The sequence below is a fragment of the Ambystoma mexicanum genome, chromosome 8 (genome assembly GCF_040938575.1).
Source record: "Ambystoma mexicanum isolate Mex_15411 chromosome 8, UKY_AmexF1_1, whole genome shotgun sequence".
Taxonomy (NCBI): Eukaryota; Metazoa; Chordata; class Amphibia; order Caudata; family Ambystomatidae; genus Ambystoma; species Ambystoma mexicanum.
Window position 1 is genome coordinate 310453414 of NC_090929.1, and position 17084 is coordinate 310470497.

A 17084-nucleotide genomic window follows, 5' to 3' on the forward strand; every position below is an offset into this window, starting at 1 on the left:
CTAAGGTTAAAGAGAACTTTTGGTGGCCTACCTGGCCTAAGGACATCATTCAGTATATTCAATCCTGTGGTGTCTGCGCACAAAATAAATCACAGAAACAAAAACCATCTGGTCTCCTACAGCCATTGGACATTCCTCCAGTTCCATGGCACACTCTTTCCCTTGACTTCATCACTGATCTACCTCCCAGCCAAGGGTTCAACACCATCCTTGTAGTTGTGGACTTATTCTCAAAGATGGCACACTTTATTCCTCTCAAAGGCCTCCCAGACACATCCACATTAGCAAAAGTATTCCTGGAGGGCGTTGTTAAGCTACATGGCTTCCCTTCAGTTCTGGTCTCTAATTGAGGCAGCCAGTTTGTATCTAATTTCTGGAAAAAATGTTGTGCTATGGCACAGATCGACGTTTGGCTATCTACCAGTCACCATTCCCAAACGGACGGCCAAACCGAGAGAACCAATCAGACGCTCGAGGAATATTTACGGTGCATGCTGCACCATGAACAAAGGAATTGGAAAGACTTACTATGGATAGCCGAATATGCATATAACAATTCCTTGCATTCAAGCACGGGACAAACACCCTAATATACCCTTTATGGCAGACATCCACAAACCTCTGAACTAGACCTTCCAGCCAGCTTGGAAATGCCAGCGGTAAAGACTCTACACACAACCATCACTCAGGCTTTCAAAAAGGCGAAGGAACATCTTATTCATGCCTAAGAAAAACAAAAGAGATTTGCCGACCAACAACGAAAAAAGGCCCCTAACTATCAAGTAGGAGACAAAGTTTGGTTAGCCGCTAAATTCGTACCCATCAAGAGAACCCAGACCTTTCATCCCAGATACTTAGGACCCTATACCATTAAGGCAATTATCAAACCAATAGCCGTGAAACTGGATTTACCACCTAATCTACGAATCCACCCGGTATTTCATGTGTCCCTCTTGAAACCAATGCAACCCGGTACGCGGATTGGGACACCACCTAAGCCCATACTTATTGACGGAGAACCAGAATTCGAAGTCAAAGTTATCCTGGACTCTAAATACTCTAAGTCCGAGTTATATTATCTCGTCGATTGGAAAGGATTTGGACCACAAGATAGATCCTGGGAGCCCAATGCGAACATCCACGCACCACGTCTAATCAGAAAATTCCATTGGAACTTCCCAACTAAACCTGGGCCAGACAGAAGGAACACCGTGGCAGGGGCCTTAGGGGGGAGTGCTGTCATGACCCTCGCCCAAAACTCCCTCTGGCAAACCCATTGGCCAGGTGGAGTCAGGACTCGGGCCTCTAGAGCCTGGCATCCTCTTCAAAAGCCCTCCTGGGGCCAGTCCTAGCGCCTATGGCGCCAGGCTCATACACCATGAAAAACATGTGCTTTGGAACGACTTTATTGTGTTTCTCTGCCAACATGGAGGCATCCACATAGCTTGGATCCTTGAACCAAGCTATGCGGTCTAGTGTTTTGGGTGTGGTAGCCTAGGAAATACTTTACCTAGACTATTTTGTTGGGGCTATTTAAACCACACCCGAGCAAGACAACACACTTCGCGTTACTTTGTAGTTTGCAACGTGACGCTCACCGTGTCCAGCTATACCCACGAATCGCGGAGAAGCAGAACCTGCAAGGTGACAAAAGGAACATCGTTAGCAGCAGCATCTTGCCTGCAGTCTTCATTTTTAGCTTCTCGCAGATCCTGAGAACAGCTTCCTTGAATCCACACGCCTCCCGGACTGAACGACCTGAAAGAGGAAGATAGAGGCAATATTAAAGAAAGCATAAGAGACATTGCAAATTACGAACTGCTGTAAAGGCTTACCTGGCTGGTGGCCTCTCGGCTGGCACCACTACGGAAATTCCACACGCGCTGAAGAACACTGCGACCAACAAGGAAAGAGGAAAAACAGGTTAGCAAAGGCAAGACATCGCAGCGCTGCGCATAGCCCTTACTTACCGCATCATAGCACTCTTAATGCGCTATCATTTGCCAGCGAGGCTCAACCAAGCCAGTTCATCGCGCTGAAGCTCTGCATATCTAAGGGAGAAAAAGAGACATTATTAAACAAAGAAAGGCATGCAGGATAGCAACAATATTAAAGAACAGCAATAAGACCTACCTGAACGACGTCAAACGGGCCGGTGTCAGTGAAGTAACTGGACCGCACACGCCCACGAAAGACAACACACCCCTGCAAAGAAGGCAGGACGGAGAGCACACCTAACTCTACCACAAGGTGAGGAGAAGGCCCCAAAGGGGCTGAAATCATAGAGTGGTGGAGGGAGAATACTTACCCCGGTCGGCCAGTCTTGAACACAATCCTCCTGTATTTTCAGGCAGAAACTTCCCTGCATACCACATCTGGGCACCACTGAGAAGTATACCAGCGAGTAACCCGGCTGAGTGGCATCCCTGTGGATACCAGGTGAGCGTAACAGATTTGCCGTTGCCTGACCCATCATCTGTGTCAACCTCCATCTGAGGCCTAACACATAGTCCACCACTTGCTTGGCGGGACCTGGAGGGGTGGCCTCCCAACCTTCTCTGATTAAGGCAAGGGGCCACCTCACGGGATGTCCAAAGAGTAACTCAAAGGGGCTGAAACCAACACCCTATTGAGGTACCTCTCTGTAGGCAAACAGCAGGCATGGCAGGAGAAGATCCCACTTCTTCCTTATGGCCTCTCTAAAAAAAGCACCTAGCATGCCTTTGAGAGTTTTATTAAATCTCTCAACCAGACCATTGGTCTGGGGGTGGTAAGAGGTGGAGAATTTATAGTTTACCCCACACTCTTTCCACTTGGTTTTCATGTAACTCGACATGAGTTGGATCCTCTATCAGAGACAACCTGCTTAGGGAATCCAACACGGGTGAAAATGCCCAGGAGAGCCCTGGCAACCACCTTGGGAGTTACGGTCCGAAGGGGTATAGCCTCAGGGTACCTGGTGGCTTGATCTACCAATACCAGGATGAACCGATGTCCACCTGACGTGGGACGGTCAAGGGGACTGATAATGCCTATGCCCACCCTCTCAAACGGTTTGCTGACCACTGGCAACGGCTGCAGTGGGGCAATGACACTGCCTTCAGTCTTGCCAGACAAGTGACAAGTTGTGCAGGTCCTGCAGTGGGACTCCACTTCTACTCCCATCCGGGGCCAGTAGAAATGAGCAGAGAGCCTCTGCTTAGTCTTCTTGGTACCAAGATGACCAGCCACGGGCACCTCATGCGCCAACTGCAGCAGGGAGGACCTGTAAACCTGGGGTACCACCAACCTCTTGAGGGCACCAGGTTCAGGCCTAGTGGGCTCACTAACAAGGAGCTCACCCTCCCAATAAATCCGGAATGTCCTAGGCACTTCTCCTTGTGCCTGGGACAGGGCCTGTTTCCTCAGACCCTCGAGAGAGTGGCACTCTCTCTGTCCCTTACAGAAGTCCGCCGGGAGGGTCCCCCTTCAGCTAACAAGCATTGAAGGTCGGGATGATCCTCTGGGTTGAGAGACTCTCCCACAGGTAAGTCTTCTGGCTCTTCTCCCACAGGAGTTGAGATGGGATTCACCACTGGACCCAGCCCGTCCGGAGCATGGATCCCAATGGGTGCTGTTGGAACAGCCGGAAGAGCGGGAGCTCCCTCCACAGAAGTGTCCTTCTTACTCTTCCGTTTCCTTCGCGCCTTGGGTTTCCCCATCGGCGAGGGTACCGGGCTCTCAGCCGGACCCTGTGTGACCTACGATCGGGTGACCACCACAGCAGCCATGGGTAGACTATCCGTGATCATCCCCAACTCGACCAAATCGTTTCCCAACAAAATGTTCGCAGGCACGTTGTCCTGAACCAGGACCGGAAGCTTCGCTGTCTTGTCTCCAATCGTAATGTTGACTAAGGATACAGGTGATAATTTGGGAGGCCCACCAGCTAACCTGGTGGTTCTCAGAGGAGCACCTACATAGTCCTCTGGCTTGAGCGGGGTCCTGTCCACCACTGTCATGCTGTCCCCAGTGTCTCTCAAACCAGTAGAAGGCTGGCCATTCAAGAGGACACTTCTCAAAAACCTACGAGTGTTTTGTGGGCTAGTCGCCAGTACTTATGCGTACTGGTCCCAGGGCCCAAAGGACACTAAGGAAATCTCTACGGGCACACCGAAGGTGATCCCAGTAGAGGAGGGGAGGACAGTGGCCTCCACTTCAGGTACGGAGTAGGGATAGGTCAGGCTGACAGCCTGGACTCCAAGTGCCTTACCCTTACACTTGCCCCTCCCCTTCGGTGATCCAGATCCCCACAATCCCAACAAGTGCCAGGAGTGCAGGGTACGGTACTGGAACCACTGGGACCCTGCTTTGCAGCAGGCGGTCCACTACTCTTACTCCCACCCACAACAGGCTTATCCCCACTAGGTTTTTGGGTCTTTGGAGAGGAAGGTTTTGGTTTACCCGGCTGTGATTGCTTTTGGGACTCCTTAGCTTTCTGAGAGGCCCCCTTTTCTTTGTCCTTGTCCTACCCACTGGAGTCCTTAGGGGACACCCGGTGGGAGACCCACTTGTCAGCCAACCTAGCCAGCTTGAAGGGGTCCAAAATGTTCTGGTCAGCAACATACTCACGCAGCTCTGGTGAACAGGCTTCTGAAAAATGCTCAACAAACAAGAGGTGAGACGATTCAACAAACGTTTTCACTTTATAACCATCAATCCACCCCATCATGTTCATGTGCGCAGCACTCAGCCAGTCAATCCAAGACACATTCTCTTGTTTCTTAAAATACCTGAACCGTTTAAGGTATTGGGTAGGCGTTTTGCCAAACTTGGAGATTAAAACAGACTTCATGCACTCATACTGACCCCTTTCTTCCACACTCAGTTTCAGAATACAGTCATATCCCGTTTGAGGCACTCTGCTTAACAAACACTTAGCCCAATCTCTTTTATCACCATCGTGAATTGCACAAGCCATTTCAAACGCTTCAATCCATTGGAGGATATCAGAACCCTCTGCATACACACCAACCAAAACTTTCATAAACTTGGTTGCTGGGGACCTGGCACTCTCAACTGGTTTTGCTGAAGTCTCCACTCGAGCTTTCTCTAGCTGTATTCGTTGACATTCAGTGTCCCGGTTTTTGAGTTCAAGGTCCTTATCTTTGAGTTCAAGATCCCTATCTTTTAGCTTAAGATCCCGGTTCTTGAGCTCCACTTGCTGTGCCAACTCCTCTTTCTTAAGCTCAGCATCTAGTTCCAACTTGCGATATTCAAAGGCCAACTTCATCCTCAATAACTCAAGCTTTAAAGAATTGCTGGGGTTCGGAACAGAGGCAGCAGGAATGGTGGCATTCCCAGAATCAGTTTCGGCGACAACCTCCGGGGTAGAGTCCTCATTGGTTGCATCCCCCCCTTCAAGAGTTTCACAATCGATCTGGTAGTCCACCAGGGCAGCTATCAGCTCCGCCCTAGACTTATCCACAAAGTCTAACTCCCTGGCTTCACAAGCACTCTGGAGAGCCTCTAAGCTCACCCGAGTCAATTTACCATTCGCAATAGATTCCATTGCTTGTAATGCAGTTATCTTGTACACAACTAAACCTTAATTTAACAAAGTGCAGATATCCTTCGTAAGTGGCACGGTTATACACTGATTCTTAAAACCATAAGCATCCCACTGCTGCCGCCAGTGTAAAGACGCCGGTGGGGGGTATCTGTACTTCTGCTCTCTATATGGTAGAAGAGAGGCACAGAGGACCCCAGCCAAGATTCTCTATTATTGGTAGTTGTGGTCGAGTAATCAAGGCCTAGCTTCTCAGGAGGTGATGCGAGCTGGTTCTTGAGTACAGTGTAGTCCTCAAGCACCCACAAAGGAATGTCCACACACTGTATCGGTTACAACACAGTCTTTGTATAATTAATGTTCAAAGGTATATACAATATCACGATAACTCACTTTGTACTCCGAAAATCAGCAATGGTAAATATATACAGTTTCTAAAGTGGTACAACTAACGTTATTAGATTTCATTAAAGTGCATACGGTCAGAATGACACAGAGATCAGAATAAAGAGGAAGCCAGCTGTAGAGAGAGGAAGGAAAGCAAGATGGTTGAGCAATTGGCAGAATACTGGCCCCGATAACTAGACACAGTTCTGTGTGGAGATCCCCCCACCTGGGCAACCTGTAAAGCAAAGCTGTATCACAAGCCCAGTCCATATATTGGTCACACTAGACTTTCCAATAGTTCTGCAACCCCAAAGTACCTTGGTGTTGTAGCGTTCCGCGTCAGGGAATAGACGGCCCTTCTTGAGTGCCCTCCCTTTAAGGCAGGAGTCACGGGTCGTCGAACGTCCGGCGGAGAACAGGTTGAGCTACGACGGTGAAGTGGCCGTTTCGTTCCTAGCGGTGCTCGTTGACGGGGAAGCGTAAACGTCTTGCCAGGAAGTGGCGTGCGGGGCACCTCAGTGTCGATAGTTCTGCACCGCAAAGAGTTTGATGAACTGTGGCCCAGCAAGGGCATCGAGTCGTCGGCGTCTCTGTGGTCTTTGGGTGGTGGGAAACCCACCGGCGGATGCTCCTCAGCACGTCGACGGTCAGGCCTTCTCCAGCAGCATACAGCGGCGTCGATGCGGACGAGAGCGTCCTTGGATCAAAAAAATTCTTAGGCAAATGGGAGCACGGCGGCTCCAGTCGGCAACGGCGGTCGTCGACAGTGGTGGACAACAGTCCGGGTGCTTGTCTTTGGAGTTCCGCAGCAGTCCCCGTATCGGTTCGGCAGCCTATCAAATGTCTGTCTACCAGGGAGCTTTGGCAAATATCTGCTGGTGCACGATGGTCCCTCGTAGCTCGGGAAGAGGGCGCCTTACCCGGTCCTCTCTGGATCAGTCCATGGAGGCACAGCAGCTTTCAGATTGCGAAGGAGAGCAACAGCAATTCTTCTCTTCCAGCAGGGCTTCAAGGTCAAGCGTCAGTTTCACTCCAGTTACTCTGTGTAGTTTGGACTTCAGCTCTGAACACTTTTCCTAGCAGTGAGAGGTCCCCAGATATACTGTTGATCTCCCATTCATTCCGCTGGGTCACACTGAAGCATCCAATCACTACAAAGGGCATTCATGCAGGCAGGCAACCAATCAGGCACACAGTGCATTTAGGCCGTTCACTTCTCTCCAGACACTCACAACAAGTTATATGTATTGGGACAAGTACCGAGCAATTCAACACTTCATACTGCATTCATACCGGTTTCAGGCAGGGCTGTCTCAGTCATTGTGTCAACCACCAGATACTAGACACCCACAACATAGAATGCGTATTCGTCACACACTCCATTCACCCAGGTCCCACACACAGGCGTACCCACAACATACGGTCGCTGGGAAGGCTCCAGCCAATCTGGTCAGCACTTCCCCACACTACCATTTATGGAACTTACACCCAACAGCCAGTCAGGGGGAAGGGACAGAGGCACGGCTTCCCGGGAATTCGGGAAGATCAAGGTAACAGGCGATGGAAGGCAAGAGGCCATGGGGGCCATTTTGTCTCCATCAGGAATCTACCGATTCCAATGACAGGGCCTGGGCATCCCAAAATGGAGGACACTCAGGGCACCAGTCATTTCAGCATGGAGCTGCCACCAGCCCGTACCCTGCTCTGTGGGACACCCACAGGTGCCCAAAAACATACACTAGGGGCACAGGGTTGCACCCCTACCCATGGGTGCCATAAGGGTATCCCATGGGTCTGTTCACCAAACCAAGAGAGAGAGCTGCACTGCCAGGAGTCCCACACGAACTCCTGCACGGAAAACACGACAGAACATGATGAAAAGCAGTAAAGGACAAGGATACGGAGGCCCTGTCCCTCTGATGCATTTCCAGCATCACACTGGCCAGCTTCCCTGGCTCTTTTCAGTGCACTGACTGGCCAGAAAAATAGTGAATGTTTGTCATGCAGTGCCCCAAACATCCTGATCACCTCTAGTGGAGCTGTGTCACATCTCAGAACGAGAGGATGTTAGGTGGGGGGCGGTTAATGGAATAGGTTTCTAACACCAGTATGTATTTCCTTCTTATTTAATGCATTTTCATCACAAGTGTCTTGGTTTAACACCCTTATAGCTGGGCACATTTTTTCTCATCAGTGACTGGCTGGTTTAAAGACATCACGAACCTGCAGCCATGGTAAAAGGTAGTGGTAACACCATTACCGTCATTTTGCCTTCTTCGTCAATTATAAGTATGGTAGAAAATAGCAGGAAGTCCCTCAAGCAAAATGGAGGAACCATCACAGGCGGAGTTACCGTGATAATTCAGCATATTTTTGGCATTAGAGTGTAGGATTTACCTCTAGCATGACACTGGAGTAAATCCTCCACTACAAGACAATGGAATAACATACACATGTTACTGCACTGCTAAAGTTGTGAGACCCAATCTCCTGATGACCAACAATCCTGCTCTTCTCCACACTGTCAAATTCGCTCTCAGCCCCACCCGTCAACAGCCACTTATTCCCTGCATGTGTTTTCGTACGTGTTTGTGCTTTTTAATTTTGATTTTTAATCCAGTGTTTCTCCAACAAATCGCTACCTGGATTTTCCACCTTCTGCCTATGCGGTCACCTGTTTCCAGCTGGCTATTCATCCTTCTGCCTCCCTGCAGTCCTCTTCCACACAGAACTACTCCACCTGCCACAGCTTCCCTAAGTCTCATTTTCCTTCACCTCTCCTCGCTCTCTGATTAGTTCCTGATGCTGACGTCCTTCTCTTCAGCAGCAGCCACGTACACATCGATTGCATAAAGAGCACGCCTTGTGGGGCTATTTACCTCAGTACTTTCAAGGCCGTGATAATGAAGCCAGGAAATGTCATGGCTGAAAGGTATCAGGTAATGATGTCCCCATACATTGGTGACATTATATATGGTAACATTATGTATGGGGACGGGTTGCGGGGATGCTCCCCTTCTAAAAATAATAAAAATTCAGGGGTTGTGGGGTTGTCCCCCAAATGTTCAATGTAATAAGTCTCTGCAAAAACCGGCGACTTTACTGCGGGGACATTATTACATGGAACCGGCTTAAATTGGATGGGCTGCATCTAATTTGGCAGTCTTGACAAAAGACGCGTATAGATCCATTTCACCAGTCCAGTCTAAGCACTACCACTGCAAATGACTATGGGGAATGCAGCAACCACACCCACCAATAACGCATGAAAAGAAAGACACACTCACTAGACAAATTCCAGTGATCATTCACTTCCTGTTTCAGAACGTACCTTTTGTCCCGGGGTCTCCGGGCGCTCCTTTGTGCCCCTCTGCTCCGGGACTCCCAGGACATCCCCGGAGGATGGCTAGTTTCTCATTCCCAGTAAGGCCAACAATCTGCACCTCTGAAGAAAAAATACATTTTAGGCATACGCAAGAAGAAGAATACACCAAATATAGCAAGACCATGCTATAGTGGTGAGAAACCCTAGGTCATTTAAAAAAGCAAATGTGTGTACTGGGAAAACGGCCAAACATTTATGAACATTTTGGAAATGCATAGAAAAGTGAAATGGCTCAGGTGGGTATCAGCGCTTGGTTCCCTTTCAACCCCTTAAGTGCTCAGGCGAGTATTTTCATCCTAAAGGTAAGATGTTAATATTGTCTTTTTAACATAGTTTAAAATGTCTCCTGCCTAAGAGCAGCTAAACATTGCTGTCTTTTAGTTTGGTAGCTAATCCACAACATCCTCTGATATTTTCGTTTTTTTCCCTTTTCATCTCACCCCTCTGCACTATCACTATTATAGTGGTATAACCACGGCTTTAAGCAGACCCTGGCAGTGTCTGAAACATGTGAAGGAGCACTGCGGGGGCTCCCTAAACTCCCAGGTAGTCCCAGCTGATAAGCCCAGGCCAAGGCTTTTTTTCACTACAGCCTGAAGCTCTCCCTTCGCTTGCAAAAATGCTTGCATTTGGGCTCATTTTAAAACCTACAATGCCTTGTTGATGTGGCTCAGAACTGTAAATTAATTTCCAGCGATTGATTCTAGGTAGTGTTGTGGAATTCGGGCTTTAGAAAGAAATGCCTTTTCTTACATAATTAAGGAGCAGGGCCTCCACACCTGGCTGGGGTGGCACCACAATTATGAACGAAAAAGCAAGGTTGCTAAAAGTCAAGGCTTTTTTTCCAAAGCCTGAAGCTCTCGCTCAGCGCCACCATTAGGGAAGAAATGGGGGGTGCCGCCCCCACCAGGCATCCCTTTAAAAAAGAGATGCAGGGATGAGCAACAGCTCCACCGGGGTGTGAGGGTCATAATCCCTGCATCTCTTCGTTAAAGGGATGCCTCATGTAAACACCACAGTTAAAAACGGAAATGTGTGGTGCAAACCCACCAAAACGTTATTGGTGCTGTTTATACATACCCCAATTCTCCAACCACAAGGCTGTCAAGATTATAAAGCACTGATGATCCCCAATAGGGGAGAAACCAGGTATGTTGTCTTGACAGCCTTGCAAACTGTCTATTTTTGTTGATTGAGCTGTGTATGAATAGGCACTCCCCTCTAAGATAAAGACAAGTTCCTGGAGAAAAAAGGCTTGCATTTGGGCTAATTGTAAAACCTACAATGCCTTGTTGATGTGGCTCAGAACTGGAAATGAACTTCCAGCGATTGCTTCTAGGTGGTGTTGTGGAATGTGTGACTTGGCTCAAATGGACTATCCTTCATATATACATATGTATGTGCCTGTGTATGTGTGTGAACATACATGTATTCATAGATATATAAATACATATATACATGTAACTCCATATGTAGGTATGCATATGTAAGTGCATGTATACATATCCACTATCCCAAAATCCAAATGCCACAAATGAATATAGTAGAAGGTGAGAGGGATGTGGATCCCGCCATTGCCTTAATTGGACTGTGCTGCCCCATGTTTTACACCTGAAGACACGTTACCGGGTATAAATCCCAGTTGAGTATTTCCAAATGAGTTATACTAGAACCAGCTGCTTATAGGTGCTTTTGTGCAACTGCTGAATCGCTACAAAGGCTGTTTCAGCAGTGTACATTTGTCTTTCCAAGTGCACTGCTCCAGAAACCCACCCACCAACCATTACCCTGCCCCAGAAGTAGCCTAAGTAATATCGTTCGATAACAGGGGGAGGGCTTCGTTTATGTTTTATTGACATTTGTTTGTTTGTTATGGAAAAGGAGGAGTGTGGCGTGTGACCCTCCCAAGTGTGTTGCCCCTTTAAGGGAATGTGTCCCACCCCTGTGTATTGCCCTTTTAACATGGGCAATGACTGTGTCATGGCCCAAGCTAATAAAAAGAGCCGCTGTAGAAACATTGCACCAGAACGGTGGCAGACTCCCACAGAGGAACAACTGAGTGCATGCCTCATTCATGTGCCTGCAGGCCCACACTGTGGGAGCACAGGCCTGCAGAGCATGATACTGTGGGACCCTCATGCCAGGACGGGGGCAGTGGTCTGCATGGTTGTAGGCATGGTTTGGTCTGCCCCCACTCCAGATGGTGCTGATGCCCCATAGCACCCGGTGGCCTGCTGGATGTCCATAGCAGGCCCCAACCCACAGAGGCACTGGGCCACAATGGTTCTGATGTCCTATAGCACACTGGGGCCTGCTGGATGCCAGGAGCAGGCCCCCCACAACACTCCTGGGTCACACGTTTTGTCCCAATTTCCCTACTGGGGGTACCAGTTCCCGTCTCCGGTGCTCCTTCCCGTCTCCACCGGCACCATGGAAATAGAAAAGGGACATGTTCCTATTTCTATTTCTATGGTGTCAGCCATTTTCTTTTGTTTATTTTCACAGGAGATTGGGCTTGCCCAATATGTGCAGAGCCAATCTCTCTTGCAAAAAACTATTCACACCCTGGGCAGATCCCCAGGGTGCGAATAGCTATCATCCCCTTGACGTGGGATGTGCAAGGCATGCCTAAATTCAGGCTGGCAGGCCGTTAAAAGCCCTCGATGGCCCCTGGCACAGTGGTGATTGCTACATTGATTTAACGAAAAACAATAATTAAAAGCAGTTTTAAAAAAGGTTTGAACATATTATGTAGTCAAGATATTGTTAGGCAGGCAAACTTGTAAACCCTCATGTTTTGATCTACTCCACAACTCGAAAGCATTTAGCTGCTAATCCATTCTTAGCAATTGCAACATTACCATTTGTGGGCAATGTGTTGTACACCTTTGGATGTTACTGTATTGCTAGTAGATGTCCGGAAAGATTGGCACTGGTGTGACTAAACTTACTGAATGATTCCCTGCAAGACTATGCATAAATATATTGATCTGTTTGGAAGGTTTACACAGCACATTTTTGGGGAATTTGAGGCTGCACGTGGCATGTGATGGTAGAAGGCGTTAATGTGGGGCGATGCTTTGCCAAATGGTGACTATGCCAGGAAAATGTTGGTACTTTTGGGAATATGAGGCTGCAGTTGATATGACAGCTAAAACATATTGGCTTTGCCAATGCATGTCTTTGTTCTCGGGATCCAATGGTGTCTCTCAATGTGGTTACTTGTAAAATAACTATTAGTTCTCAGCCCCAACCCCACACATAATATACATCTTTTAATGTACACTGTCTGGTCCTCACTTTTCAAAGTCAAAGAAATGCAGACAGACTATGAGGAGATGGAGTAGGGAAGACAGAATTGGATCACTTGAGAATGATGCCCTGCCTAGGACCATCCTCGTGATAGAGGACACGTTATGTCAATCACATGTTTGGTGGCTAAGTCACATTACCAGGTATCAGGCCATTGTTCAAATATATTTTTGTACATTTTGTTTTTATTAAGTGTTATTTTGGTTAGACAAATCAACCTTCAACACCATATTAAACAGAATTACATGCATAAACATCTTAAAATACAGTAAAACAATCATAACAAATACAATTCATTACAAACACATTCATCTTCATTAAATAGAAGCAATAAAATAAACCTGAAAAGTAAAAAAAAATCTATTACAACTACACTTAATTTCAAATGCAATTCATCTTCATCAATTACATACGATTTCAAAGCAAATTCAAATACCTTCCATCACTTCACGCCAGACTAAAGAAAGTTCATAAAGGTCTTTATTGAGCAGAAACAAATGGCCCAGATAACTCTCACCCTTGATATCAACAATCTATCCCAATTGGTCTCCACAGGTTTTAGTTACCTCGTCACATATATGTAAAGCTGCTATTGTGAAGACTATCAATGACAATGTATATTTACAAATCTAGGTTCCAACATCGAACCGTACCAAGACTTCTCTCCATACAATATAGGCCGCAGCTACAATCACCAGAAGGTCTGCGCAGAAAATAGTGCTCCAATATTGGTCTGACTGGATCCCATCCTATGTTGTTACAAATTTCATGTAAAACTTCAGGTAATGGGGCCGCAGCATTGGGCATTGTGTTAATAAATGATGGCTAGTTTTTATTGCCTGCTGGCCTAGTATGCAGTCTTTCTTCAGATGTTAGGTAAAATGTTGTTAAATTACAAATCTCCGTAACTTGGAGGAGCATAATTTAGTCAGGGAAGCCGTTCATTAAAGCCCTGCTTACAATATTCAGTATACTGCTTTTTTCTGTAGAGTTTATCCAAACAAACTCATCAATCCCAATCATGAGCCTTATTTTTCAAGATAACATGCATGTTGGGAGCGCTAAAGATAGAATCCACAGTCAAGCCAATCTCAATTAAATGTGAAAAAGAACATTTTTCTAAGTCACAGCCAAACCGATTGGGTACACACCCTACCCCCACAAAATGTAGAGCCGTCTGGCTCAGCATGGTGTCTCCAGCAGTACCAGACAAAATAGGTTTGAGATAGAATTTGGTACACTGGAGGGCCCATAGTGATGTGAGGGATTTTAGCCCCAGCTCCAATCGTAAGGCTGCAATTGGAACAGTGTTGGACCCACCCAATATGGAGCGCAGTATTTTGCTCTCAATAGCGCCTAGACACGACGAGCAGGCAGTGGGCATTGCCTCCAGGGCATACAGTATGCCCAGTATTATACTTTTGTTGTAGATAGTAAGAAGCCCTTCAGTGTTAAAAAAAATCTACCCCCACCTCTTTTGCTGGTAATACATTCTTTTTGACAGGCCTTTGACTTCCTCAACGCCAGTGGCATGATGTACTCTCCCAAATATTTTTAAGACGGGCGAGATTTAATTGGGCAGCCAAAGTAGATATATCTCTCAACTATGTCCAATGTCTCATTTGCCAGTTTCCAAGAAAAAGTGGACTTGCTCCTGGTCCTTTCCCCCCAATATCAAGATCTTTGGCGTTGCTACATTTCTTTTCATGTTCTTGACTATAGCATTATCTTTTAGGGCATGAATCCAGTGTTGGAGTCCAATGGCGGTAAGGTCCAGGAGAACCGTCCCATCTGCATATGCCAACCACATGCAAGGTTGGAGGATTGTTCTGGCATCTGCTTAGTGCCTTACCATATCCACAACATCGATGTTAAATAGAAGGGGTGCCACTACGCACCCCTGCTTCAAGCCCTGATTTGTCTGGATAGAGTAGGTAAGGTCGCCTGCCTGACTTATCCTAACAGTGGCTTTCATCTCTGAGTGGAGCAGTGTAAAAAGGTGAAGTAATCGGTAGTCTAAACCCCAACCCACCCAACTTACTCCACAGTATGGGCATAGAGACGCAGTCAAAAGCTTTTGCATAATCAATGAAACAAAGATATCATTAGCAATCAGGCTGACGATATACATCCTCCGCAATACACTGTAGGACACATATATTATGGGCCATACTGTGACCACACCTAAAACCAGTTTGATGTTTCTTTAAGAGCTGTTTCTCCTCCACCCATGACTTCAATTTCCTCAATAAAAGGGAGGAAAAAATCTCGGCACTTAAAAAAAGCATTGCCAACAGGTCGAAGTTTGAGGGGTCCATCCTAGGTCCCTTCATAAAGACTGGTAACAGGATGGATTCCCTCCCACTAACGGGAATCACTCCGAGTGAAAAAATATTCAACAGGGCTGCCCAAGGCATATAAAAAGCATCCCTTCTTTTAGAGTGCTAGACTGAGATTACAAAGTGTTTTCCATCATCATGAGGCCAGCAGCAGTGCTGTATACCAGACATGTATAGGTGGTTCTGTGTGCATTGTAATACATACATCAGTGCATGTGTGTGCATGCATGAATGAATGCATGGTTGAATATGTACCAATGCAGAAGTCACCATGAATAGACTTTTATTTAACTGGGTTCTGTAATCGACCCAATTTTGAAAAACGAGGTTTTGATTGCACTGCAAATGAAATGAAGCAAGGGAGATTCGTTGTCAAGAAGTGCAGAGGGCACTGCCAAAAGGTAAGCTGATGTGTCGTCTACTCACCTGGGCAGGTGTCTTCAGCATGGCACACTGTCACAGCCCAGAGGGCAAGGATCACAGCTGGCTTTGCGAACCCTCTCATGGTCGCTGCTGGTCGTAGTGATGGCGCTGCACTGCACCTTCTGCTCTGTTCTCTTACATGTGCATGTAACCCGGAGCTCGCTAGCTGTTCCTTCAATCACCCCCAACCGCCGCCCCTTGCACCGCCCCCCAGACCCCCCCTTCCTCGGTAGAGCTTCCGTCTGCATTTTTTTCCTTCCTCCACATTCCTCCACATTCCAGATTTCAAAATGAAATCCCTATTTGGCTGCTAATAATCGGTTTCTCATGTATTTACATTCCTGTGGCTTGCAGTACCATGAGCGGCTGGCTTTCCCTTCTCTCCCACCACTTTTCTTCGACATGCAATCAGAGCTAGTGCGTGCGAGGCATGGTCTGTCTGTGCCATCACCCTGGGCCCTGTAGCTATCTGCTGCTATCTTTCTGCTTTGAGTGAACGAAGTAACGAGGGCTCGGCTGCTTCCAGCCACAGGACTTTTCTGTGTGCATGTCTTAGAGGCCATGCTGTCAAAATACCACCTGCCCACACTGGTGGGGCTTCACAGTTAGGGCTTATCAAGCTCTATGTTTAAAGTAATGCTCCATTTAAGAACCTTTGTTTTGGACAAGGGGTCGAAAAGGGGTCTTTTATTTTAAAGGCACATACAGAAAAACTAGTTGCCGCCCAAATCTTCTTTTAAGACAATTAATTCATATTGACAAAAAAGAGTGGTGCACTATCTGGATAGTATTAATTTGTCCGAACTTGGTGTGTTAAATACATTTAGAGGGTGGAGGGGGCGGGGAGGATTTCACATTTCACTCGCATCATATAAAGCATGCCTTTGTCAAACAATGCAAAAGGTTATCTTTTGTTACCATTAACTCTTGAAAGACAGGCTACAAGCCATATTTCATAATTTTGTGGAATTGCATTCTGGTATTTGTAGTCTTCAAGATCTGGTGAAAATAACACTACACTTTTTGTTTGACATATTTCTATTATGATTCCTAGACTGCTTCAGTACTTTAATGATGTGTGTACTTTTCAAGTCCGATTTATAAAACAGACTATTGCTGAAAACAAAACGTTGTGGCGAGGAGGGGAAGGATCAGAGGGCACATTTCTTGTGATTATTTAACAGGTCCATGGGTGTGGGAAGAGAAGTTGCTGGACTGAAGATGTTCTAGCTGGCCCTGTGCTGATTTTCAGGGTACAAGTTGAGATTTCATGTGGGTTCACAGTGTCCGTCACCCTTTTTTCACAGTGCCTTTGTTGTTTTTGAGGGCAGCATGCAAAAAAGCTTGTTTGCTCAAGTTTTCGCCCACCAGGATTTCAACCCACAAACCCACAGATCTGCTTCACAGTGTCTTCAAAGCACACGTCTTGTATTGGTGTTTTGCTTTCCAAAGAATATTTCAGTATAGATTTTGGAGTTAAAAGGGTGCACATCTTTTATGCTTTGCCAGCAGTCCTCTAGCTGTTTTTCATTTCTTTCGGGTATTGATGATTCATTTTGTGAAAGACAATGCTCATTTCTATTTTGAATGTTCTTCTACTTCTATTAGGAAAGGCCAGTTGAATTAAATGTGTCTATTTCACTTCAGAATACATTCAACCCTGTGCGTATGTTAATGATTCCCGAGACTT

The 17084-nt window shown here is 46.7% G+C and overlaps 1 protein-coding gene across 1 annotated transcript in view; it reads right to left on the reverse strand.

Moving 5' to 3' along the window:
- The window catches only part of LOC138471868 (ficolin-1-like), a 507702-nt gene extending 492132 nt beyond the window's left edge, over positions 1–15570 (reverse strand). The window contains exons 1-2 of the mRNA XM_069609727.1: positions 15398–15570; positions 9267–9380 (exon numbers count right to left, since the gene is read on the reverse strand). Coding sequence (XP_069465828.1) covers positions 9267–9380; positions 15398–15476 — 193 coding nt within the window. The 5' untranslated portion in view covers positions 15477–15570. The remainder of the gene's footprint in view (positions 1–9266; positions 9381–15397) is intronic.
- Between the last annotated feature and the right edge of the window lie 1514 nt (positions 15571–17084).